The sequence below is a fragment of the Oryctolagus cuniculus genome, chromosome 5, assembly GCF_051225735.1.
Source record: "Oryctolagus cuniculus isolate XC-2025 breed Fujian yellow rabbit chromosome 5, ASM5122573v1, whole genome shotgun sequence".
In the NCBI taxonomy this organism is placed as follows: Eukaryota; Metazoa; Chordata; class Mammalia; order Lagomorpha; family Leporidae; genus Oryctolagus; species Oryctolagus cuniculus.
The window spans coordinates 148,701,671-148,728,577 of NC_142871.1; the positions used below are offsets into that span (position 1 = coordinate 148,701,671).

Below are 26,907 nucleotides of genomic sequence, written 5' to 3' on the forward strand. Positions count from 1 at the left end.
AGAACACAGCGGGTGAAGTGGGAGCTATAGTGTGTGGGACCGAATTGGGGTCTTGAAAGAAGGCAGGGGTCACAAAAACCTAAAATGGCTGAGGCCTATGTCCTTGTTCCATCACTTCCTACCTCCAGAATTAAGAGAGCAAGCTTATATTGCTAAAAAAAATCCCAGGTTTGTGGTAATTTGATAAAGTAGCAATAGAGAACGAATATAGCATGCTGTTTCTATATTGGCACATTTCCCCCAGTAGCCCCTTTTTTATTCATATCATGTAATACTGGTGATGTGTGACTCTGTGTCCCTCTTACTTGACAATCTAAGAAGAAGTACATGTCTTAGTCAACACTTCATTAGTATAACACCTGATACAGGTTACTTGATAAAGAAATAGGCTTGAGGCTGGTGCTGTGGCATAGTAGGCTAAGCCTCCACCTGCGGCACAGGGATGCCGGCACATGTCCTGGCTGCTCCTCTTCCAATCCAGCTCTCTGCTAATATGCCCAGGAAATCAGTAGAGGATGGCCCAAGCGCTTGGGCCCCTGCACCCAGTGGGAGACCCAGAGGAAGGTCCTGGACCCTGACTTCGAATTGGCCCAGCTCTGGCTGTTGTGGCTATTTGGGGAGTGAACCAGCGATGGAAGACCTCTCTCTCTTTCTGAAACTCCACCTTTCAAATAAATAAATATATAGAAGAGGTTTGTTTAGCTATGGTTCTAAAGGCTGACAGTCCACCTTTGAGCAGCCTCTGCTATATGTGGGTCCTCAAAAGTCTGGAACCAACGGCAAAAGGAAGACCTCTCTCTCTGTCTCTCTCTCTCACTGTCCACTCTGCCTGTCAAAAAAAAAAAAAAAGTCTGGATCTGGTGATGGTGGCCAAGTCCCCAGGGGCCAGGGAGCATCACATGGCAAGGGACAGGGAGTGTGTGTGTCTATCTCTAGCTCTGTTATGAAGCCACCAGGATTCACCATGGCAGCTCCAGCCCAACAGCCTAATCCAGTCTACTCACTTCCCAGAAGCCCCACCCCCAAATGCCATCATTGTATCAGGTTTCACTTTCTTGGTACTATTAACATAAAACTTTGGAGACTAAACTCTAGTGTTTGAGGGGGCAAATAGTCAAAGCATAGAAATACAGTAAGTAAATGGCCACTCATTAGGAAAAGAATGTGTGCATCTACACAAATGTGAATATATAGTATTAAGGAACAGATAGAAATGCTATTATCCATCTGCCCTATCCCAGACCCAGGGCATCCATTGGAGGGTAAGGCCAGGTCTGCTTGGAGGGAACAGGCACAGGGCTGTGCAGGATGCAGGTAAGCAGGACATCCACCACTGTTGCTATGTTCCAGGTTGAGGACCAGTAGACGGGGTATGCAGGCCAACACAAGGTGGCAATGGTTGAGAGGATTTCCTATCGGAGTTGAGGTCCAAGAAAGCAGTAACAAGAGGAGGCCTAGCAAGTGAGAGGTGCTAACTGCATAGTGGACAGCACTTCTTTCCCATGGTTAGTGCTTGGTGGGGGGAGGGGAGGTGACACCATGCTCAGGACAGGACATCATCAGCTCTGTCCTGTGATGAGTGATGTGCAGACCCTGGCCTTCAAACTGCATTCCTTTTGTGTCATAAAATTAGCAGCCCTTGTAGTCAACCGTCTGTCCCCCAGGCCCTCTGCCTGGATTCCGAGCACATCATCTGTGTTGGTATATGTAGGCCTGAGATCTCACGGCTGTCTGAAGTGGGATTCAGTGTCAGGTCTGGCAGAACTCAAAACCCACGTCCACTGCTCGTACCGTGTGCCTCCTGATGACGCTTGTTCTTCTCGTTTAACTGTACCACTCTGCCCGTTGAAGGACCACTCCCTATTACCCATGCCCCTTCCCATTACCGCCTTCTGATAACCCATGTTCTACTCTCAACTGATGCAGCCTTTCTTAGATTCCACATATGAGAAAGATCATGTGGTGTTAGTCTGTCGTGCCTGATTTATCTCACCTAACATAATGTCCTCTAGGTTTACCCGTGTTGTTGCCAGTGATAGCATTTCAGTCTTTTTCATGGCTGAATAGTATTACCTTTTCTAAATTCATTCACTTAGGCTGATTCCACATCTTTACGATTGTGAATAGTGCTACAATAAGCATGAGACTACAGATGTTTCTTTGAGAGATTGATTTCATTTCCCAGTGGTGGGATTACTACATCATAGGGTAGCTCAACTCTTATTTTTCTTAAGGATTTTATGCCTAAATTTTGGCAACTGTCTGAAATGCACAGATTTCTTCAAAACACAAATTCATAAAAATGACATGGAAAGAAAACCTTTTGAATAGCACTATATGTGTTTAAGAAAAGTAATTAAATTCAGGGCCAGCATTGTAGCGTGGTAAGTCAAGCCACCACCTGCAATGCCAGTGTCTCATGTGGATAATGGTTCATGACCCAGCTGCTCCTCTTCCTATCCAGCTCTCTGCTGATGTGCCCGGGAAAGCAAGAGAAGATAGCCCAAGTGCTTGGGCCCCTGCATTCACATGGGAAAACTGGAAAAAGCTTCTAGATTTGGCCTGGTTTAGCCCTGGCTGTTGTGCCCATATGGGGAGTGAACCAGTGGATGGAAACTCTCTCTGTTTCTCCCTTTCTCTCTGTAACTCAGCCTTTCAAATAAATAAATCTAAAAAAAGAAAGAAATTAAATTCACTTTAAAAATCTTACCCCCAGACATAACTAAATGCCTAAATGGTTTCACTGGTGAATTCTACAAAACATTTAAAGAATTTTAATAGCACAATGTGTTCTTTCAGAAAATAGGGAAGGATAAAATGCTTTGCAACCCATTTTAAGAGACCAGTGTAACCCTGATGTCAAAACCGAATGAATACAAAAAAATATAGAGAGCCATAAGTTAATACAAGAAATGTCTTTTTTTGAAATAATTATTTTATTTATTTGAAAGACCGAGTAGTTACAGAGAGAAGTAGAGCCAGAGAGAGAGAGACATCTTCCATTCCACTGGTTCACTTCCCAAATGACTGCAATGGCCAGAGCTGAGTTGATTTGAAGCCAGGAGCCAGGGGCTTCTTCCAGGTCTCCCACGTGGGTGCAGGGATCCAAGGACTTGAGCCATCTTCTACTGCTTTCCCAGGCCATAGCAGAGAGCTGGGTCAGAAGAGGAGCAGCCAGGACTTAAACCGGTGCCCACATGGGATGCCGACACTGTAGTCTTGGGCTTTAACCCGCTGCACCACAGCGCTGGCCCCAATACTAGAAATATCTTTAACTAGATACATAGCAAATGAAATCCATTACAAAAGTAGAAGTATGCTTTAGTTTTTTTTCTCCCTTGCTCTGTATCTTCTCTACCAGAGAGATGAGTACTTTCATGGGTTTTCATGGTAGTGGTGGTTGTCTTTCACTTCTATTGTGGGACTGCATTAAGCAATTCTTGTAGGCCAGTCTCGAAGTGATAAATTCCTTCAGGTTTTGCTGCTTCCACGGAATCTTTTTTTTTTTTTTTTTTTTTTTTTTTAGATTTATCTATTTATTTGAAAGGGAGACTTACAGAGAGGCAGAGAGAGGTCTTCCATCCCCTGGTTCACTCCCCAATTAGCCACAATGGCCTGAGCTGCACTGACCCAAAGCCAGGAGCCAGGAGCTTCCTCCCAGTCTCCTGTGCGGGTGCAAGGGCCCCAAGGACTTGGGCCATCCTCCACTGCTTTCCCAGTCCATAGCAGAGAGCTGGATCGGAAGCAGAGCAGCCGGACTTGAACCAGCACCCACAGGCAGTGGCTTTACCCACTACGCCACAAGACCAGCCCCTCCTTGGAGTCTTTATGTCTCCATTTCTGATGGATAACCTTGCTGTGTATAGTGTTCTTGGCTGGCAGATTTTTATGTTGTTCTACCACTCTTCCTCCCACCCCCTCAGGACTTGGTCTGTGTCATCCTGTTTTCTCCTGGCCTGTAAGATTTCCACTGAGAAGTCTGCTTTTAGTTTCATGGGGCTTCCTTTATAAATGACTGGATACATTTAATGCTTTCTCTCTTGATTATCTTGATATTTTTAGAATTTTTTATACATAGCAGTTTGATTATAATATGCCTCAGAAAGGATCTTTTTTGATCGAGTCTACTAGTAGTTCTTTGGGCTTCCTAGACTTGGATTTCTATATCTTCCTAAGATTTGGAAAGGGTTTGGAAATTATTGCACATTGAATAAGTTTTCTATGTATTTTCCTTTCTCTTCTTCTGGAATACCTATAATGTAAATTGTTAAATGTTGCCCTATGAGTTGCCTTCTTCCTAATTTCATTGAATACATTGTATTTTCTTGTGTCTCATTTAGTTTCCTTAATGACATCATGTTGAATTCTTTGTCAGCCAGTTAGTCAACGTAGTCTGTTACTGGAGAATTACTGTGTTCTCCTGGTGACTTCACGTTGCCTTGCCTTTTCATGCTTCTTGGGTCCTTAAGTGGGTTTTTGTGCCATCTCTTGAGTCAGTTGCTTCTACCAATATTGCAGGGTATCTCTTTGCCAGAACCTATGCTGGAGATGGCCTGGGATGTTGACTGGATATACTGTGTTGACTTTGGTTCCAGGTAGGCACTTCAGCATAGTGTCTACACAGCTTCTTCAGCTGTATGCAACATTGGTGGTGTCTGAGCGTACCTCGGTGGCCCAGGCTGCAGGGGTTGTGGGATTACATTGCCAGTTGGGATGCAACTTCCTTACGTGGAGAGGGTTCACTGGCAGCTCTGTACGTGGTGCTCCTGGATGTGGTCCTGTAAATACAGTACAATGTGCACAGTAGCAACGTGGGCTACCTGTCAGTGTTTGACGGCTGCAGAAGGGCTGAGCCACAGCAGCGTGCCCAAGTGGGACACCTGGCAGTGTTTAAATGCTGCACAGGTAACTTCACAGGCCCTCTGGGGGCCAACCTGCCCAGGGAGGTCTGCCCAGCTGCTTCCTGGGGTGCAGGATGGATGTCAGGGCCATGTGTCTGCTTCTCAGAGTCTCAGTAGGTTAAGCTTCTGAGCCCAGGCTGCCCAGCTGGTTCTTAGGAACAAAGGAGGGTAGGCAGGGCCACCCAGTTTCTTCCAAGGGCCACTCAGCAAAGACTACTCAGCCGCTTCCTGGAGGAATAGGTGGGGCCACTCATCTGTGTGCTGAGCCTCTCAGGGTTGTTCCCTGGTTGCTTCCGTCCCTGGCTGAGGGTTTGGCCAGCCAGCTGCTTCTGCGACAGCAACGGGGTGGGAAATGGCCACCCAACTCTTTCCTGAGGGCCTGTGCAGACCAAGCTGCTCAGGGTGTGCCACCCACGGCCTCCCTGGGGCCATAGGCGGGTGGGCAAGACCTCCCGGCTAGCTTACAGAGCTCACTCAGTCTGTGGAGCAGCTGCTTCACAGGGCCACAGGGCGGGTGGGGTCTCACCATGGCTCGGTGCAAAGGATGCACAGCATGGGCTGGGCTCTTCCTCCTGGGCCCTGCAGTGGCAGCAGCTCCCCAGGCTTAGGGCCTGCAGGGGCCCCAGGGTTCTCCAGGGGTGGATGCCTCAGGTGTCTGACATGAGGTAACTGCCAGGGCCCTCCTGCTTACCCCTTCCCTGCCAAGGGAAGCCCGTCCTGGCTCAGGGCAGATCTCAGAAAACAGATGGCAGAGGCCATGTGCATTGTTCCCTTCTGAATAAGGCTGTGTGTATCTCTGAGCTCTGTGACATCCAGCCCCATGCTTGCTTTCCTGCCCCACCCAGCAGTGAGTGGGGGTCTTCCTCTATTCTGAGGTTGGGGAGGGGTGCCGGAGGCAGTCCCTTGGCTAACTCAGGTCCAGAGGCTCAGTCCACAGGTCCTGGCTTTGGGGCACGGGGTTGTGGAGCTCTGCTCAGCACTAGGTGTTACCATGCCAAGCCTGGTACTAGGCCTGGACTTGACGCCCTCTCCATGCCCCAGGCAGGAGGTGTCTCCACGCTCTGCTGCTTGGGGACAGGGAGGAGTGGGGCCGCCAGCACTTTCCTTCCTGCCTTCTTCAGTGCATCTCTCTCAGTGCCCTAAGACCAGGCATCATGGCCTCTTCCCTGGCTTCCCCGGCTCGCCTGAAGGTGGACTGGCTCGTGGAAAGTTCTTTAATTGGTATTTGTGGGGAGACGACTGGGGGAGGATCTTAGCCTCTAGCTTGCTCTGGCTTCCTCTTAACGATTGAAATCTGATCCCTGAAGTTTCTGAACACCAAAGTTTTCTTCTCATTGTATATGCTGGGTTCTGCTGTAACACATTGCTTACTTACGCAGGATTGGAAAAGGTCTATTTTTGAAAATTAGAACATATTTAAGAGTTAGCAAGTAAGTGGATTTAGAAATTACTTAAGGGAGCAGTGAAATTTACAAGAGGGGAAAGCCTGTGGTAATAAAAGCTAACAAGAGTACCTAACGGGAATTGCTAGGGTGTTTGTCCGTCTACCATAACTCAACACATGCCTCTTTGAACAAAAGTCAGATCCTGCCTTGTATCACATTTCTGCCTGTTTCGAAAAAGGATTTTTGAGTAGCAATGGAAGTTTTTTTTTTTTTAATTCTCATTTTATTTGAAAGGCAGAGAGATAGAAAGGCTGATTGAGAGGCAGCCAGAGAGGTATCTGCTGTCTACTGTTGAACTTCCCAAATGTGCACAACAGTTAGGGCTGCGTCAGAAGCCAGGAGCTCCATCCAGATCTCCCACATGGGTGGCGGGGACCCACGTACTGGAGGCAGCAACTGCTGCCTCCCAGGGTGCACGTAAGCCGGAAGCTAGATCAGAAACACAGTAGCCCAGACTCAAACTGGTACTCTGATATGGGATGTGTGCATCCTGAGGGGTGACAACCCCTGCACTGCATGCCAGCCCCAAATTCTAGCTTTTAAAAATGATGTCTCAAAGTGGACGTTTGGTTTGTCCACTAGCAACAGGAGGGCGGCTCCAGAACCCCGTCTGTGGATCAGTTATGTTCAAATGAGTTCCATGCTTCAGAGCCAGAAAGAAAACTTTGCCTACTTCGAAAGCAACCACTGATAATCCACTCCCATAGTTTAATAGGTAACTTTGATGTTTTGAGCAAAATTTTATGGCAAATGAGTTGGCAGAGAAGAAGGTATCTTATGAAGTTGTCATCAAATGTCAGAGGGATTTTGGAGGGATTTTTGTTTTCAGGCTGACGGCACAGGCACATTCCCTGAACTATAGCTTTGTGGAGCAACATGTATTATAAACCCAAAGCTACTGCTTAATGCTTTAAGACTCCCCTACCTCTGCCTGGGTCAACCTGACCACTAATCAAAGCAGCAGCTTCTCAAATTGCAGCACTCTGCACGGGTGCCAAAGGCAGGGTAGATTTTTCCCTAGTGGAGCTGGGGTTTCAGCACCTCTTGCTTTGTGTGACGCCTTCTAAGACCTGTACCTAATTCTGTATTCATGGTTACACACATAAGTGAAGGCCTCAGGGGTGGGTATTTGGTGTGGCTGTTAAGAGAGCATGCTGGATACCTGCATCTCATATCAGAGTGCCTTGGGTTTGAGCCCTGGTTCTACGGTGGATTACAGCTTCCTTGTGATGTGAGCCTTGGGAGGCAGAAGGTGATGGGTCAGTACTTGGATCCCTGCCACAGACATGGGGGACCTGGATTGAGTTTCTGCCTCCCAGGTACTTGGGAAGTGAACCAGGAGGTAGATTCTCTTCTCTACCTTTTAAATAAAAATTTTTTAAAAATGATTAGAAAAAGACTTCTGAAGGTAGGTTGACTCATGAAAAGCTGTTTAAATTGGTGTCTTTGGGGAGACACGGTCTAGATCCACTGCTGATTGAGGCTACTTCTGACTCTGCTGCAGTACTATACAGACTGAGTGTGGGTGTGCGTGTGTGTGCACGGGCACCTGTACACATCCCTAGGAAAGAGTCTATGGTCTTCATTGACTTCTCAGAGCCATCTGTGAGTGGCAAAGGTTAAAAGACTCAAGTCTAGGAGACAAATCAGCCTCTCAGTTCTGGTCTTGCAGAACCAATCTTAGAAAGTGATGGTTTAATTAATTACTAGAGACTACAGTTCATGACTCATGTACATTAGTGCCCTGCAAACACCACATGACCCATGGATCACCGAAATCTTAGGCATGTTTGATGGTTACACACCTCCCTGGAACACACACCTCTGTATACATTCTATTTGTATGTACCTCATAAATACATTAGGAACATATTCCCTCCCCTTCCTGTTTAGTCTGAGAAAGAAAAAGAATGGAATTAAAAAAAACTAAGAGATCTGTTCCTCAACAGTCTAGACAAGAGCTGTTCTATGTTACTGCTTCCTGAAGGTGGTTTCGCCTTTTTTCCCCCTTCCTCTTTTCCCTTCCTTGCTCTCCCTTCTTTCCTTTTAGAAACTTGATTGTCCTTTAAGAACAGAAGGGTGATACATCTTTTGTGAGTTCTTAGACATAACTATGAGACATAATAATATCCTCCATTTAATACACTAAAAGGAAGTGAATTTTGAGAACAAGTTTTATAATTAAGTCTGATGATACAACTCTTTGGGAACAGAGGTCCTGCATGGGTAATGCATGGTGACTCTTGTTTATTTAACAATTAACACTCTTATGTATGATGTCAATGATCACCCAAGGCTCTTGACAGGAGCTGCCTTGGCTATGGAAGCCTTTTGAGTCCACAAACTCCGTCAGTATTTTAGACAAGGCCATAAAAAAAGTGGAAGTTATCTCCTCCCTTTAGAGAAAAGTACATCCTTCTTTGGTGGCTGCTTCTTTCCACTGGGGTCTCACCCACAGGGGTCCTTTATGTAGGACATTTTTTACCAGAGTGTCTTGGCTTTCCATACCTGAAATGCTACCCCTGGGCTTTTCAGCCAGATCAGAATGCCTTAAGGGCTGATTCTGAGGTCGGATTGCTACTTAAAGCAATTGTCATTCTATGAGTCTGCTGCACATTCATTCATTCTTAAACACTTAACTTGTATCTGCAGCCAAGCTACTTTCCAAGAACCCAAAGAAGAGTCAGACAGCCTTGCTGCTTCTGAGGGATTCAAATACCTTCCATAATTTCAGATACAGAAGGACTCTGTGGGGTTTTTTTTTTTTTTTTGAAAATTTTAATGTCATACTTGTACATTTTAATGGGGTGCCATTTGCTATTTTAACACATGTATACCATAAACAAACCACTTCAGGTAATCAGCATTTCTTTTTCTTTGGGTTTAGAGCCCACCTGCTCCTCATGCAATATATACAACATTGTTAACAACAGTAGCTCCACTATGCTGTGAAACACTGGAACCTATTACTTCTATCTCACTGTGTTTAGTACATGTTACCCAATTTCCCTCTACCTCCCCCACTCACAACTTCTAGTAATCACTATTCTTTTACATAAGGAAGACAACATATGATATTTGTGTCTGGATTATTTAACTTAACATTATGATCTCCAGTTTCACCCATTTTGCTTCATATGGCAGGATTCCGTTCTTTTTATAGCTGAATAATATTCCATTCATTCATCAGTGGATGCGAGATTTGATTCCATATCTTGGATACTGAATATTGATGCAGTGAACTTTGGAGTGCTAATATCTTTAGTGTGCTAATTTCCATTAATTTGGAATATATACATATATACATATTTTATATATATACACACACACACACACACACACATATATATATATCCAGAAATGGAATGGCTGGGCTATATGGCAGATTTGTTCTTAGTTTTCTGATGAACCTGTTCTGCACCATAGCTGTACTATTTTGTACTGCTACCAACAGTTTATTAAGACTCCCTTTATTCCCTATCATTGCCACAATTTTTTATTTGTCTTTCTGATAATAGAGTGAGGTGATATTGAGCATCTGCTCATATGCTTGTCAGCCATTTGCATTTTTTGGGAAATGTCTATTCAGATCCTTTGTCTATTTCTTAAATTGATAGTTTTTTGGTTAAGGAACTTTAAAAACTCCATATGGATTAATCTGGTGTCAGATCAATAGTTTCAAATATTTCCCCCCTTCTTTTGCTTGTCTTTTCACTCTGATTGTTTCCTTCGCTGTGTAGTCTTAGTTTGATACAGTGCTGTTTGTCTAGTTTTGCATTTGTTGGAAGTGCTTTTAGGGGTTTTTCCAAAAATATCACTGCCTACAATGATGTTTTGAAGGGTTTCCCCTGTGTTTTCTTCTAGTATCTTGCTAGCTGCCTGTGTTAGATTTTTTTTTTTTTTGATCTTGAGTTGATTTTTTATATAGAGTGAGAGTTGGGAGTGGGAGGAGTAGCAAGATTAAATCTTTGACACATGGAGATACAGTTTCATCGGCACCATTTATTAAAGAGACTGTCAGTTTTCTGGTGTGTGTCTTGGCCCCTTGGTCAAGAAACAGTTGGCTGTAGATGGGTTGATGCATTGCTGGGGTTTTTATGCTATTTATGTGTCTGTTTATGTGTTTAACATATGGTTACAGTAACTCATAGTATGTCTTTAAATCAAGTATTGTGCTACCTTCATCTTTGGCTATTGGGGATCCTTTCTGCTTCCGTGTAAATGTTAAGATTGTTTTATTATACTCTGGTTTCTCTTCAGATCGTATAAATCTTTCACCTTTTACTAAAGATTGTCTTCTCTAGTTCTATAAAGAATATCATTGGCATTTTGATGGAGATTGCATTGAACCTGTAAATGGACATTTTATTAAGAATTATTCTGATCCATGGACATAGGAAATCTTTTCATTTTTGTGCGTCTCCAGTTTCTTTCATCAGTGTTTTATAAATTGCATTGGAGAAAATTTTTCACATCCTTGGTTAAATTTATCCCAAGATATTTTTTGTATTTATTGTGAATGACATTGCACTTATAATTTCTTTCTGAGTTTCTCATTGGTGTTTATTTTTTATCCTGCAACTTAACTAAATTCATCAGTCAGTTCTAAGTCTTTTCATGGAGTCCTTAGGTTTCCCTACATAGAAAATAATATCTACACAGGTAATTTGACTTCCTCTTTTCTAAATAGCCATGGCTAGAACCTCCTGTGCTGTATTCAATAAGAATGAGAGTGGACATCCATGTCTGGTTTCTCATCATAGAGGAAATGCTTGCAGCTTCTCCCCATTCAATACGACGTTGGCTGTGCATGTCATATATAACTATGTTGTTGTATAATCCCTCTCCCTTTTAATTAGTCTAGGCTTTTAATCATGAATGTTGAATTCTACTGAATGCTTTTCTCTGCATCTATTGAGATAGTCATTTGATTTTTATCCTTCATTTCATTGATGTACAATGTTTGATTTACATATATTGAATCACTGCAGCATCCCTTGGTCATGGTGAATCTTTCTGAGGTGTTCTTGGATTGTTTAATAGTATCTTGTTGAGAATTTTTATGTCTGTGTGTTCATTAGGGATATTGGTTCATTATTTTTTGTTGGGTCCTTCTCTGGTTTTGAAGCCAAGGTGATACTGACCTTGTAGAATGAGTTTGGGAAGGTTTTCTCCCTTTCAATTTTCTAGTGCAGTTTGAGAGGAACTATTGTTAGTTCTTCCTTGCCAGTCTGGTAGAAGTGAAGCAGTGAAGCCATCACAGCCCGGTTTTATTTCGTTGGGAGACTTTTTGTTACTAATTCAGTCTTTCTATTCATTATTCGTCTTTTCTGGTTTGGAAGTCAAGTGCGTCCAGAAATGAATCCATTTCTTCTCAGCTTCCCAATGTGCTGATATATTGTTAATGATAGTCCCTAATGATCATTTATATTTGTGAGATTATTTATAATACTTCCTTTTCCATGTGATTCTTTTTTTGTCTAACTACAGCTTTATTAATTTTGTTGATCTTTTTAAAAATTCTTATATTGTTGGGTTTATTCATGTTTTTCTAGGTTCTTATTTGAGATCTTTAAAATATTTTTTTGATGTAGGACCTTATTGCTATAAACTTCCCTGTTAGTAGTGCTTTTTCCTGTATCCTGTAAGTTTCAGTACGCATTTTTTTAAAGACTTATTTGAAAGAATTTGAGAGACAGAAAAATCTTCCATCTGCTGGTTCACTCCCCAAATGGCCTCAATGGCCAGAGCTGCACCATTCGAGAGGCAGGAGTTATTTCTGGGTTTCCTTCATGGGAGCAAGGGCCCAAGGACTTGGGCCATATTCTGCTGCTTTCCCAGACACATTAGCAGGGAGCTGGATTGGAAATAGAGCAGCTGGGACTGGAACTGGTGCTCATACGGGAGGCTGGCACCACAGGCAGTGGCTTTATCTGCTTTACTACAGCACTGGCCCCATATATGTTTTGAGGAATTATAAATGAAATCTAAGGAAAATTTTAAAAGCATTTTGTTCATTCTCTATGTATAATAGTTAATATATTTAGTATAATATTTAAAATTTCCTTTGCTGTTGATTTATAATTTTACTCTGTTGTGATTAAAACTGCATCATTTGTTTTTTCCAATGTTTCTGAATTTGAGACTTACTTTGTGGCATAAGGTATGGCCTAGCCTACAGAATGTTCCATGTGCTGGTGAAAAGAATATGTATTCTGCAGCTGTTGGGTCAAATTTTCTGTAAATGTTAGGTCCATTTGGTCTATAGTACCATTTAATGTTTGTGTTGATGTCCACTAATGTTTTTTTTTTAACTTTTATTTAATGAATATAGATGATGTCCACTAATGTAAGTGGGGTATTGAAGCCCCCTCCCCCCCTCAGTTATGGTATTGGAGCCTCTTTGTCCCTTTAGATATGATAATTGGGTGCTTTTGGCATAAAGTACATATACATTTACAATAATTATCTTTCAGAATTGATCTCTTGGTCATTATATAGTAGCCTTCTTTGCCTAATTTTTGTTTCAGGGTCTCTGATGATAAGCATAGCTACTTGTGTTCATACATGAATATCTTTCAGCACTTCTACTCTGAATTGAGATTCTTATAGGCAGCTTATCATTGAGTATTTTAATCTGTACAATCTATCCATTTATAAAGTTATTGATAAGTAATGATTTAGTCTTGTCATTTAAAAAAATCTAATTTAAAAATTTAAAGGGAACAAGTGGTATTCCATAAATCTCAAACACTTCTTTTGGTCTAATTTTTTTCTTCTTTGTGTTTTGTATGTGACTGATATTTTTCCAGATACCCAATTTCTAACTCAGATACTTTTTCTTCTGACTCAGCAAGTCTGTTAAGGATTTCCACTATATTTTTTTTTTGACATACTGACTTCATTTCTAATATTTTAGTTTGAGTATTCTTCAATATCTGTCTCCCAGTAGAACTTCTCATCCATGTCATGTTTGGTTTTCTTTAACTCATGTATTTGCTTCTCTGTGTTTTTGAGTAATCATGATGATTCTTTTGAAATCCTTTTGAGGCATTTCATCAATCTCCTTGTCTTCACATTCTAATATTGAAGAGTTGTGTCTTCCTCGTCCGTGTTTCTTATATTTCTACATTTGTAGCCATCTGTGGAAACACTTGCAGTTTTCTCCTCTGAGGGCTTTATTCTTAGAAATATGCCTCTATGGCTTAGTGGAGTGTCTGCTCCTTCAGTGACAGGCCAGGGAGCTCTGTCAGCCAAGGTGAACCAGCCCACAGAGCCTGTGCACCCACCCACTCAGGCTCATGACCACACACAGGATCTATGCATACTTTGGTGTGATCCAGAACCTCCTGTAGTCACCTACCCCAGGGAACAGGGGAGCCACGCTCAGCCCCAAGTCAGCTGCCTGACCATCAGGGGTCAGTCGCTGCTCCACTTGGGCAAGTTGAGTCTGGTGCCTTGATAGAGTGAAGGAAGGGGAGCAGGGTACCCCTGCTTCTCAGACCCAAGTGGGCACCCCATCCCCTACCAACCCTGCAGACCAGGCTCAAAGGCAATGGGGACTAAAAGTGGCCCTCAGGCAGTATCACCAGTGGCACAGGTTCCTCTTGCCTGGTTCCAAGAAGATGACATCCCTACCATCCACTGTCTGTGCCCTATCTGCCACTCCATGGAGTCATTCTTCTTTCTGCAGACTTCTCTTTCACTGTCCCCTGGGAATGCAGTCCCTCCTCTGTTCTTGTCTTTTTCCTATTCAGACATCTTGGATCCTCTCCTCTTTCCAGAGGCTTTATAGTTTCACATGTTTTCATGACGGTGGGTATCTTTCTTTTGCTTCTGTATGGATGACCCCCTTATGCGTCTTTGGGGAGGCTGATCGGGTGGTGATCAGCTCTTCCATTCTTTGCTTGTCTGGGGATGTCTTCATTTCTCCTTAAGGATAGTTTCTCTGGATATGGTGTCCTTGGGCAGCAGTGTTTTTTTTTTTTGTTTGTTTGTTTTTTTTTTTTTTTTTTGACAGGCAGAGTGGACAGTGAGAGAGAGAGACAGAGAGAAAGGGCTTCCTTTGCCGTTGGTTCACTCTCCAATGGCCGCCGCGGCCGGCGCACCGCGCTGATCCGATGGCAGGAGCCAGGTGCTTTTCCTGGTCTCCCATGGGGTGCAGGGCCCAAGCACCTGGGCCATCCTCCACTGCACTCCCTGGCCACAGCAGAGGGCTGGCCTGGAAGAGGGGCAACCGGGACAGAATCCGGCGCCCCGACCGGGACTAGAACCCGGTGTGCTGGCGCCGCTAGGCGGAGGATTAGCCTAGTGAGCCGCGGCGCCGGCCGGGCAGCAGTTTGTTTTCTTTCAGAACTTGGCGTATACCATTCTATTCTCTCCTGTCCTGTAAGGAAAGAAAATCCGTTAGTTAAAGGGTGCCCCCTTAAGTATAACTTGGCAATTTTATCTTGAAGATTGTAGAATTCTATTTGTGTTTTAATTTTCAGAGTTTGACTTTAATGTGTTGCAGTGAGGGGATCTTTTCTGATCATGTCTATTTGGGGTTTTAGGGGCCTTCTATACTTGAATGTTCATATCTTTCTCAACTTTGGGGTATCTTTAAGCTATTAGTTAGTGGAATAGGTTTTCTATGTTTAGTTAATGGGCTCCCATAGGTGTCTCTTTCTCTTTGTTATATGTTATAGTCTGACAGCTAACTTCAAAAAGACCGTCTTCAAGTTCAGACATTCTTTCTTCCACTTGATCTTATCTGTTGTTGAGACTTTCAACTGTATTTTTTTTAATTTGGCTTATTAAGATCTTTGTTTCCAAGGTTTCTGTTTGGTTCATTTTTCCAGGTCTTTCTCTCTTTGCTGACTTTCTCAGTCATATGCATTGTTTTCCTAAATTCATTCAATTGTCTGTGCATATTCTTCTGTATTTGTTTGACAATTCTTACAATCATCCCTTTGCATTCTTTATCAGGCATTTCCTCAATCTCCTTTTCTCTGGAGATGTCACACTGCCTTACTTTTTCATACTTCCTCTGTCCATATGTTGATATTTGCACATCTGCTGATCAGTTGTTTCTATAAATTTTAATGAGTGTCCTTTGTGGCAAATGGCTTTTTCCTGAAGACATATGTTCAGGTGTTGGTTTGGTAGGCTATTTTAGCTTTAGTTCCAGTTGGAGGCTATAGTATAGTCTCCCTGTATTATCCCCACAGTAATCAGTGGCAGGGGCACGTATCTCAGTCCTAGCAGGGGTAAATGGGTCTCAGTAGTGGCCCATGGTGTCACTTACGTCCCCACATTGGCAGGAGCAGGGCTGGAGTCACAGTAGCACCAGCCTGGAATCCAGCAGAGGTATACAGGTCCCCATGTTTCTATGGAATGTCTTGGCACCATTTACCTTTTCATCCCTGAAACAACCTCTCTCTGGATTCATTTTCCTGGGATTGGGGGAGAAACAGAGTAAGAATGCCTGCAACCACCGATATACATTGCACGGCTATGTCAGACATGGTGCCCATAGCCCATCTAGACAGACGCACGGTAGGGCCAAGGGTCACGTCATTTAGATAGAACTGCAATCCAGGCTCACTGAAACCACAGGCGATACTGACCAGGATATCAGCCAGTGCCACAGGGTTCCTGAGGCTCCCCCCACAAGCACTGGTATGGTTGAGATCTGCCTGTTGTTGTGAGAATGCCTACAACCACCTTGCCAGCATTGAGTTCCAAGATGCACACCGGGCTGCGAGGTGACATGCCCTGGCCTACCTTGACTGGCATTAAGGCGAGTTGCAGCTCTATCTTGTAGCCACAGCCTTTCGGATCTGTACCAGCCCAGTGCAAGACTCAACAGCGGTGCAGGCCGAAACACTCATCCATCCTAGCAAGGCACAGCTCTTTATCTTGTGCTCAGGTCTAGGTGCTCTGTCTTCAAGCACTGGCACAGGGCTAGGGGCCTCTCGGCTCAGTCTGGTACTAGATCTTGTTGCTGTAGGAGTGGCAGTGAGCTACCAGGCAAAAGTGCTGAGCTCACTTTCCTGCCCTTCTGCCTTGCAAGTCAAGTCTTAACTCACTGTCTGCCTGAGGTTTGGGGAATGATGGTAGAGGCAGGCCCTGAGCCACCCAGGCTAGCACCTGGGCTTTTCCTGAGTCTGAGTCACCAGGCCCTGTGTGGTCTCAGGAGTACAAACCCAGTCCTTGTGAAACTGGCAGTGACGTGGTCCAAAATAAGACTTTCCCACCAAGGTGCAGGTCTCCACCATCTGCCTGGCCGATTTATAGGCTCTGGGAGCTCTGGCCTGGGGGATAGATGCCTTTTGGGCTTTACCTGGTGCTGGGTCTCACCCTGGGATGCCCAACACTCAGCTGTAACACAAAGGCCTAAGCTCACTTTGCCTTCTGACTCCCCTCTGGCTGTGTTTTAATCTGCTATCAGAGTCTAGGAAAGGGGCAGTGGAGGTGGTCCTTTGGTCATCTGGCTAAGAAGAGCCCAGAGACTCAGTCCACAGGCACTGGCCTGACGCAGTGGGTAGTGAGGCCCTGTCTAGCTACAGGTTTCATGTTACCTGGCCTAGTACTGGGTTTCAAGTCTAAGGTCTGGGCTTAATTCCCTTAACTTACCCCAAGCAGGAGACAATGCATCTTTCTCCAGGCTGTGCTACTTAGAGCTGGGGGAGGAAAAATGCGGCAACTCTTTCCTTCCTGCTGTCTTGAGTCTTTTATTATTGCATTGAAAGCAGGCACTCCGGGCTCTCACCTGGCTTCCTTAGTCTTGTGAGCCTGTGAATCACTGCTTTTACATCCAGATCTCTGTTGAAAGAGGATCGCCTTGTTCAACCACCGTTTTTCTCTGCCTCCTGAGGCCAAGATTGCGATATCGGTATGACTGCTGCCCCTGCAGCCTTGGAGCTATTTCTCATGAAAACAGAAGGTCAGCAACATGTTTCCAACTCCAAAATATCATGCAGAAAGCCAGTCTCGTAAGAGAGCTGTCTCATGGGGGCCAGGGCAGCTCTGGGTGCACCACTGAGCTCCACGCTTGCCTACTCCTGCTGTGGGGAAGTCAGTTTGAGGACCTAGAGTGCAGGGAGACCCTCAGGGTATCGGCCCAGTTCCCCGAGGAGTGGAGAAGTGAGTGATGGTTTGACTGTCATTAGGGTTGAGAGCTTTATCCTGGTGGCCAGCAGCTTTATTAATTTTGCAATTTGTCTGCTGCAGTCAAAGCCAGAATTCTTCCACAGCCATCATGTGTAAATATGAGCCTGTGGAAATTGGACTGTAGAAGTTATTTTCATTTCCCCATTCCTGTTCTTTGTACCTCTCATTATCCACTCATCTAATTTCACATCCTGTTGCTTCTGTATCAAAAACAATTGTTTCCTTTCCATCCCTTCCGCCATAATCCTAACATAGGCCCTCGTGATCTCCCACTTCATCCGTGGCCAAGACCTACCACCGGATTCCCTCGCCTGCCTGTGGAAGGATCATTGCAGTGCTTCCGCAAAATGTGATGACTTACAGCTCTCTGCACAGAAGTTCAAGTGCACCAGCGGCACTTGAGAGAGCTTGGTGGGGAAAAACAAGATCAGCTAAGAAAAGTGGTTATGCACGACACTTTGTGATCTGCTTCCAGGACGCCCCTCCTCTGTATTGTTCCTTCCATGTGGTATTTCTCATCTGCCTCTTTCCCAACACCACCTCTCAAAGTGTTAGGGTTATGTGGGGAGGCACTGCTTCTAAAGCAGGTACATACGGGAAAAATCTGCAACACAAGACACCCAAGTGGCCACATGCTCCAGCTGAGAATCCCTGTCCCCAGGAAGGTGTCTGCTGAATACCATGGCATCCTTGTCTTTTCCAGCTCTCATTCTCCTGTGGCTAAGTCTGGTTGTAGCCCCAGACCATTCCGATGCGACTCTACTGGCCACAAATCCTGCCTTCCATGAATTTGGCCTTGATTCCCTGTAGAAATGGTTTGTCTCTCTCCTATAGCTATGCATTAGGAACATCAAGTTGGTTTGGGCATTCTTGGAAAGGAATTGTGACTTGTTCCTCCCTACCTTGGCTGGGGTTCTAATCAGCCCATGGTGAAGGGGACATCAACGGTAGGGCCCCTGAGGAACCCACTGTTTGCTGGCCTTCACACCAGGGCTGTCTCTGCATCTTAAAGTCATTTCCCTTCTGTTTGTCTCTTTATTAGGAACTCAGAAACAAGCTTGGGCACCACCTGAGTTCAACATCCCGCGGCTCGTCGAGTTCCAGGACAATGCGGCCAACGCCAAGCCTGCATCAGGACTGCGCCCTGAGGGTTGCTGTGGGTCTCGCTCTGCTGGCATTTCTTGCTGCTTTTTTAGTCAGAGTCTGTAATTAGAAAACAACTGAAGGAAGTGTCCATGAAGAAGAATAAATCCCTAATTAAATCTGCAGCGACCAGGAAGGCATCCACATCACTTCTCCGGGGGCAATGATTTGTGCTGTCCCCGCTGCCTCCTCTCCAGCCTACAACTTAATGAGGCTCACCCTGGCTCACATTGAGGGGAGCCCATTGGTTATTTGACCTGAAACCCAATCGCAGCTGCCATAGCATATTTTTCAAATTAAACTCCTTTTGGTTTGTTTTTAGCAAGAAATATGAGTGGTGGCATTTTAAAAAAGAAATCTGTAAGTCACAGCCTAATTGTACAAGGACTCTGGTCATCGTTTCCTTATGTGGAAGAATTTTTAACCTTTCATCAACATTTGTAAGTGAATCTTGCCCATGCATTGTCTGGAGTCCTAATGCTGCAAACATCTTATTTTTTCACAGCAGATGTATTCCCCAAAATTTTTATAGACAACCTATTTTTGGAACTCAAATCCTTTTTGGAATGCACCAGGAAAAAGCTGCCAATTAAAGGAGTCTTGGCAACACTCTGTGACACGTGAGCCATCACCCACCTCCATAGCATCTACAAACTCCAAAAAACTGGATCTGTCGAAAACAAACCGTGCGCCTTTTGTGACGTTTTCTTTCCGCCCAACACCGCTGGACTTTACTAAGTGGAGTGACTTCCCTCCCAATAAAAGGCATCCGTGTAATAAGCAAAGGCAGTCTTCATCCGAATTTCAGTTATCCGGTGTTCATCTTTAAATACCCCACTTACTTGTCTTTTATGGAATCCATATATTAAAATTTAAATAAGTCAGCTGGTGAATTTAAATACACACACACACACTTATGTATATTTAGCCCTTGCTACATTTCTCCTGAGCCCAGTTTGTGCTGGGAGGGGAACTCACATTGATAATGAAAAGATCAAGTCCAGCATCCACTCCAGAGCCCCCTCACTTCTCTGTGGGAGTCGGGGGAGGGGCTGGCACAAGATGCTTCCACTCTTGAGCCGTATGTGGATCATTTCTTTGCGGATAAACGGAGTGAGTACCAAGGTGGCTCATTTAACAAAAACCTAGTGGAGAGAAAAATATCACGCAAAGCCTAGAGTCAAACTGTATGGGACACAAACTCTCCACACCCGTAACTGAAAGGAAGCAAATTCTCGTGCTGTCTCCACCGTTTCCCTCTCATCCCCTCCAGTCCTGTGCTCTCCTCCCCTCCTCCCCCATCTGACAGCTACACTGCCATGCTTATGCCTGGGCGTGGGCCTTCAAGTATTGTTCCAGCTGTGCAGGCTCCACCCCCCATCAGCACCTGCCCCTGTGAGGCGGCAACTCCCCCTTGGCTCTGTGGTCCAGACAGGGAGCAGAGCCGCTGTCTTGCAGCTGGGACTGGGTCACACATGATCCCAGTCACCATTCCAGTGACCCTGGGGTGGGAGTAAGGGCCTGGAAACCCAGCTGTTGCTTTTCTGTGCCCTTCAGCTACAGAGGAAGAGGGGAGCGTGGGGGTAGGTATAAGATACAGTTTTTCTGCACACAGGACTCTGAACCAGATCAAGCCTGGGGCTGATCCCACAGCTGCATTCCCAACCCTTTGAAGTCAGGCACACACCCATGTGGCTTGCATAAGCCAGTGCAGTGTGAAATGGAAGGGGTATGTCTTCCCGTGGGGCAGGCAGAGTCTGCATTACAGCCCACCACGTGCTTGTCTCACTGGTGTGGTCATGGACCCCCGTGTTGGAGTGAAGCCTTCCTCAGCATGCACCAGTGAGCAGGCAATGTGCTTTTCTTGTGTGGAACACTGCACCTGGGCGTTGTGCCATGGCATGGCTCAACTCACACCGATGGCCGGACACTCGACCTGCAGGTTGTAAATGCACCTGTACCTCCTGTTTTCTTTCCATGTTTTCCCTTAGTAACAACATCAGTTTTTCTCCTGTGCCCCTCTGTCCCTGCTAAGAGGGAAAACTATGAAGAGATCTCTCTGTGCTTTGGCCAATTTGTTGCCTAACATCCTTATGAAAATCTGCAGAAATCACAGGGATTCTTCCAAAAGTGAACACACATTGGAGCCAGCCCCCGGAGGCTCCTCACACCTGCTTCCAGCTACTCAGCCTGCCCCCTCAAAGCTAACCACCACCTTGTCTCTGACACTGTAAGATTCCATTGCCTGTGTATGAACTTGATATAAATGGAATCACACAGTATCACTACTTTGTGTCTACCTCTTTTTGCTCAATGCTGATTGTGAGGTGTATCTAAGTGGCTGTGTGCAGCAGTGACTCCTTCAAGTTCATTGCTGAGTAGTATCCCATTGTATGCATATGAGCGTATCACATTGTATCCTTTCTACATTTGTTTCCAGTTTGCTTGCTATTATGAAACATATAGCTATAAGCATGTTTTGGTACACGTATGTAAGTGTTCATGAAGTGGCTGTCAGCCTAGGGCTGGAATTGTTGGGTCATCGTATTTGCAGATTTCAGCTTCAGTGGACACAGCTGAACAGTTTTCTGCAGTGGTTGTACCAACTTGCATGCCCACCAGCAAGTTAACTTGAACTCAAGTTCTTCCCCACTATTTTTTTTTCCTTTGTATCTTTGATACTTTTCTACAGACCTCTCTCTCTCTTCCATGGGGCAATCCCATTTTTATAACAATAATATTGATAACCACGAGCTGCCTAGCCTTTAAATGTGCTAGATGATATGATATGCACTGTACAGCTGTTAATTAGTCCCAAAGACACATTGGGGTAGGCATTATTGTCATATTAATGAAGAACTGCTAACCCTCAAAAGATTAAGTAATTTATGCAAGCAACACAGACCCACTAAGTTATAGAGGCAGGACTTAAGACACAGTGCAATTCCAAACCTTGTAATCATGTACTAAAAAATCTTCCTGCTCCCTTGTCCTGTGTTTGACCTAAACTTGCCCTGTGCCAGTAGATACAAGGGTACTTCATAAACTTTATGGAGAAACAATGGCATTAAATAACAGTTGTAGTGGTGGAGTAAGGAGTCTGAGTGAGATATTCCAGTGATTAATCACCAGACACAAACACCAGTGTGAACAGCTACTAATGCACCAGGCCACCTTCACAAGAGCTAAGGAAGCCACGTGAGAGACCAGAATGCCTGGTTTCCGTATAAGAAAAGACACATTGACGAGGGCAGGAAGGAGAGAGATGCCTGCCTCAGCCCTCCTCCAGCTCCAAGTGCAGCTCAGAGATACCTCGTTTCTCACTAGGGAACAGGAGATGGAATGAGGTCCAGGCCTTAACCTGGAAACCCAGTGCTGGACAGGACCCCGTGGTCTCTGCTCCCAAATCAGTACCTACAGACAGCCTTGTGGACCCTGCACAGTCAGGTGGCTAAATGATTGAGTGCACCACACCTACCCCAGTCTAAACAGCAAGACTCCAGCCACAAGGGCTGATACTTGGGCTCAGGGCTTTCCCTTGAAACTCAATGCCAGTCCCACTGTGGTGAGACACAGTACCAGATAGAGCTCAGCGATGCTTCTTCCCCTTACTTGCAGCCAGCCTATAGACCCATCCCAGCATCAGGTGCACACCTGTGCTCTGCTAAGGCAGTGTTTGAGCCTTGTCATTCTGAGACTTGCACAAGCCTGGCACCCATTCTCAAAACACACAGGGCCCACTGACTGTCAGACGGAGGGGACACTTTGCTTAGTGTCAGAATGGGGGTCTGGGGGGCCTGGGGATCCCTTCACTGGCCCTCCCCAATCCTGGGCAAACAGCAAGGGGCAAGACTCCAGCCACTGGGGAGTAGGGCACCGAAGTGAGGACAAGATTGCATCTTGGAACTCAGTGCCAGGCTGGTACAACCCAACGCTGGGCATATCCTAATGGCCTCTGTCCCAAGATAGTGCCTATGGACGGATCCTCTGAAATTGTATTGTCCCAGGTGGAGATCTGTGGCCCTAATCATTGAACATACATCCCAGTGATATCACTTGTGGTCGATTACAATGACCTTGGGCCACAATTTCGTGGAAGGCAGTCCATAGCAACGTGGGCCTTGGCCCTACCCTGTGCTGCTCAAGTTTTGACATACTGTGGGCTATGGGTATAATGTAGCATTGCAGTGTTGGACACCACAAGACTGGGCGATGCAGTCTTCCCCAAGCCTCAGGCAGCACAACACAGAGAATTCTTGGTCAAGGAAAAGGCAGAGAAAGAAAGCAAGCATTGTATGGAATCCTAAGACTTGTGCTGTGGTGATCCATGCAGGACGTGAATCCACGTCACATCCCTGCCACCAGGGAACATGTACAACTCCCCTGGAACTACGGGTCTGTGCTCTTATGAACTCAGTAACCACCTACTAAGGGCCAGCACCTCCACAGCTCTGGCCCCACCCCACTGACTGCTGCTGAAACCCTTGCGGGACTGAGAGGAGTATCCCATAACCCCCTGTTGCTGCCATCAATTTTAGTGGAGGAAGTTAAGGGAGAGTGCAACACGGCATCCAACAGGAACTAAAATACAGAACATGGAACGACATCCAAAGATACCTTGCAGGAAAAAGCCTCCCACCACGAATGCCACTCTGTAAAAGGGACAGAAACAACCACTCTGCCAGATGCACCCATGTCAGCATTTGAACACAGGAGTAAGAAAAAGCAAGGTGGCGTGATGCCTCTCAAGGAGCACAATGTTTTACCAATGGACTCCAAAGAAATGGAGATTGACAAGGTGCCCGATAAAGAATTCAGAAGAATGGCTGTAAGAATGCTCAAGAGATACACGAGTATTCAGACAGACAACTGAATGACAGGAAAACTGTATGATGTAAATGAGAAACTCGGAGAGACAGAGACCTAGAAAAAGAATGAAACACCGTGAGATAAATTTAACCAAGGATGTGAAAGACTTGTACAATGGAAATTACAAAGCACTAATGAAAGAAATTGAAGATGACAAAAAAAAAGACATTCCATGTGCATTGTTTAGAAAACCATTAAGATGTCCATAATTCCCAAAGAATGTACAGATTAAATAATCCCATCAAAATTAGACATTATTCATAGAAACAAAACAATCCTAAAATTCATTGAGAAACCCCAAATAGCCAATGCAATCATGAACAAAAAGAACAAAGACTGGGGCTGGCATTGTGGCCTGGCCAGTAAAGCTGCCACTTGCAATGCTAGCATCCCATTTGGGCACTCATTTAAGTCCCAGCTGCCCCATTTCTGATCCAGCTCCCTGCTAATATGCCTGGGAAAGCAGCAGAACATGGCCTAAGTCCTTTGGCCACTTGGGAGACCTGGAAGGAGCTCCCGGTTTTAATCTGGCCCAGCCCTAGTTATTGTGGCCATTGGGGAATGAACTAGCAGATAGAAGATAGCTTGCTGTATCTCTCCCTACCTCCTCTCTAATGCTGCTTTTCAAATAAATTAAATAAATCTTAAAAAATAAATAATATAATCTTAATACATAATGTATAAATAAAATATAATCTTAATATAATCTTAAAAATAAAATAAATCTTAAAAAAAAAAAGCTAGAGGTTCACAATATCTGACCTCATCACATTTTATAGAGATGTTGTAAACAAACCAGCATGGTACTGGCATAAAAACAGATACACAGACCAATGGAACAGAATAGAGACCCCAGAAATGAATCCTGACATCTATTGTCTACTGATGCTCAATAAAAGGTGGCAAAAATATATATTAGAGACAAGACTGTCTCCTTGATAGATTTTGTTGGGAAAACTGGATATTGATATGTAGAAGATTTAAACTTCACCTCTACCTCTCATCCTATATAAAAGTCAACCCAAAATGGATAGAAAACCTAAATGTAAGAAGATCTAAATCCATAAAACAACTAGAAGATAATAAATGGGACTTACAGGCATCAGTGTAGATGATTTTTTTCTAAGACCCCAAAAACATATATAACAAATCAAAACTAGACAAATAGGGTCATATTAAACTAAGAAGTTACTGTACACACAGCAGAGAACAATCAACAGAATAAAGAGACAACTGATAGAATGGGGGAAAATAATTACAAGCTGTGCATCTGACAAAGGATTAATATCCAGAATACACAGGAACTCAAAAACCCAAGGACAGCAACCACCAAAAACCCTCCAGTTAAGAAATAGGCATGAACCAAAAAATCCAGTTAAGAAATGGGCAAAGACTCTGAATAGGCATTTCTCAAAAGCGGAGATACAAATGGCCAACAAATGTATGAAGAAATGCTCAGCATCATGAGCCATCAGGGAAGTGAAGATCAAAATCACAGTGAGGTATCATCTCACTTCATTTAGAATGCCTATTACCAAAGTGACAAAAAATAATACATACAGGCAAGGATGTGGACAAAGGGAAGTCCATATACACTGTTGGTGGGAATGCGAATTAATATAACCATTATGAGAAGAGTACAGAGGTTTTTCAAAAAAAAGTACAAATAGCAGCCAGTGCTGTGGCATAGTGATAAAGCTGCTGCCTGCAACACCAGCATCCCATAGGGGCACCGGTTTGAGTCGTGGCAGCTCCACTTCTGACCCAGCTCCTGCTAATGGTCTGGAAAAGCAGCAGATGTTGGCCCAGGTGTTTGGGACCCTGCACCCACGTAGGTAACCTGGAAGAAGCTCCTGGCTCCTGGCTTTGGCCCCTCCCAGACTTGGCTGTTGCTGCCATCTGGGGAGTGAACCAGCAGATCACAGATCCTTCCCTCTGTGTCTCTCCAACTTTCAAATAAAAATAAATCTTTTTAAAAATAAACATAGATCTACTATAATGACCAAGTTATTTTGGGGGATATATATATATATCCCAAGGAAATGAAAACAGCCTGTTAAATAGATACCTGCATTTCCAGTCCTCTTCACAACAACCAAGATACGGCATCGAACTAGGTGTCTATCAATAGATGAGTAAAGAGTATATCATTTAAATGTCCATTTCAGCCGTAAAAAATGAAATCCTGACATTTGCAGGGAAATGGATGAACTACATGTTATTATGTTAACCGAAATAAGCCAGAGACAGAAAGACAAAAGAGCCACATGTTCCATTTCATATATGGGAGTTTTAAAAAGTCAGTCTGAACTTAGAACAGTGATTACTAGAGAATAGGAATGGAGGAGGGGGATTATAGAGGGATGTGTGGTAATAGGTCCCACAACAGAGATCAAAGCCGAGTGGGGCAACCACAGTTCACAAGAATGTGTTGTATGCTTTATGACCAACTAAAACAGAGGAGCTGGCAGGCTCCAAATATAAAGAAAAGGAAATGGAAATGCTAATTTCTCCCCACTTGCCATATACATGTTTTGAGATATGTTGTATCCCATAAAAATGTACAAGTATATATGTTAATCCCACAAAATTTTAAAATTTATTTCATGCTAAAAATTTATTTGGTGCTAAAAACTTTTGAAATCCATGTATATTTTTCTCAGAGTACACATTTTCCATGAACTTTAAGAAGACCCCTCTGGCATCCACAGTTGACCGTCTGGATGCCTGGGTTCGAAGAGTCCAGGCCTTCACTCTATTGTTGGCCTCTTCCAAAAATGTGCAAGGCACCTGATACACTTTTTAAATAAAGATTTATTAGTCAAGCCTTTTGTCTCCTCCTGCTTCCTTTGATCTCTCTCCCCTTTCCTGCCTTCCCTGCTCCGATTATGAGATGGTCCATGTGAGAACCTAAGGAATCCTTCAGTATCAGCTTTTCTTTGTTGCTGGGAACACGTGTCTGGACATCAGATTTCCACTTGTCACCTCAGTCAGTGACAATTTCCGTGTCTATTCTAAAATATCATGGAGAATTGAAGTGATGATAGAAGCTTCAAGATGCTTTGGTGTCATCAAGCAAGTATAGAAAACAAACGAGGCATGAGAGGGGGTGAAGAGAACAAAAAGGAGAGAGAAGGGAGGGAAAATAAAGGGAGAGGAGATGTTCTTAAGGAGTTCAACAACCAAATTGCTGGGCATGTTAATTTGCTTGCCAGTAGTGACTCTCATTGTATACCCACATCAGAACATGCTGTACACCTTAAATATGACAAAAATTAATATGTACGTAAAGAGAAGGATCACCTGGTCCCCCAAGTCACCCCTAGTGAACCCACAGCAATGCCCTGGGATATTTTAAATTGGTCAGGGAAACACAGCTGCAGCCGTCAGATACC

General features: G+C 44.3%; 1 protein-coding gene and 1 long non-coding RNA gene across 29 annotated transcripts in view; one reads left to right on the forward strand and one right to left on the reverse strand.

Annotated features, from left to right (window-relative positions):
* The window catches only part of CDKAL1 (CDKAL1 threonylcarbamoyladenosine tRNA methylthiotransferase), a 731,906-nt gene extending 712,478 nt beyond the window's left edge, over window positions 1–19,428 (forward strand). For all 6 annotated transcript variants that reach the window (XM_008262511.5, XM_002714231.6, XM_089333334.1 and 3 more), the window contains one exon: window positions 18,543–19,428. In XM_008262511.5, coding sequence (XP_008260733.1) covers window positions 18,543–18,713 — 171 coding nt within the window. In that variant the 3' untranslated portion in view covers window positions 18,714–19,428. The remainder of the gene's footprint in view (window positions 1–18,542) is intronic.
* Window positions 2,918–26,907, reverse strand: part of LOC149126784 (uncharacterized) — a 73,933-nt gene continuing 49,943 nt past the window's right edge. For 6 of the 23 annotated variants that reach the window (XR_016234207.1, XR_016234227.1, XR_016234223.1 and 3 more), the window contains 5 exons: window positions 19,622–19,788; window positions 18,570–18,703; window positions 16,964–17,152; window positions 15,633–15,780; window positions 2,918–14,732 (listed from right to left, as the gene is read on the reverse strand). This is a non-coding gene — a long non-coding RNA (uncharacterized LOC149126784). Of the gene's footprint in view, window positions 14,733–15,632; window positions 15,781–16,963; window positions 17,252–18,569; window positions 18,704–19,621; window positions 19,789–25,580; window positions 25,634–26,907 lie in introns of all 23 variants that reach the window. The other 17 variants (XR_016234224.1, XR_016234222.1, XR_016234225.1 and 14 more) reach the window with 15 other exon arrangements.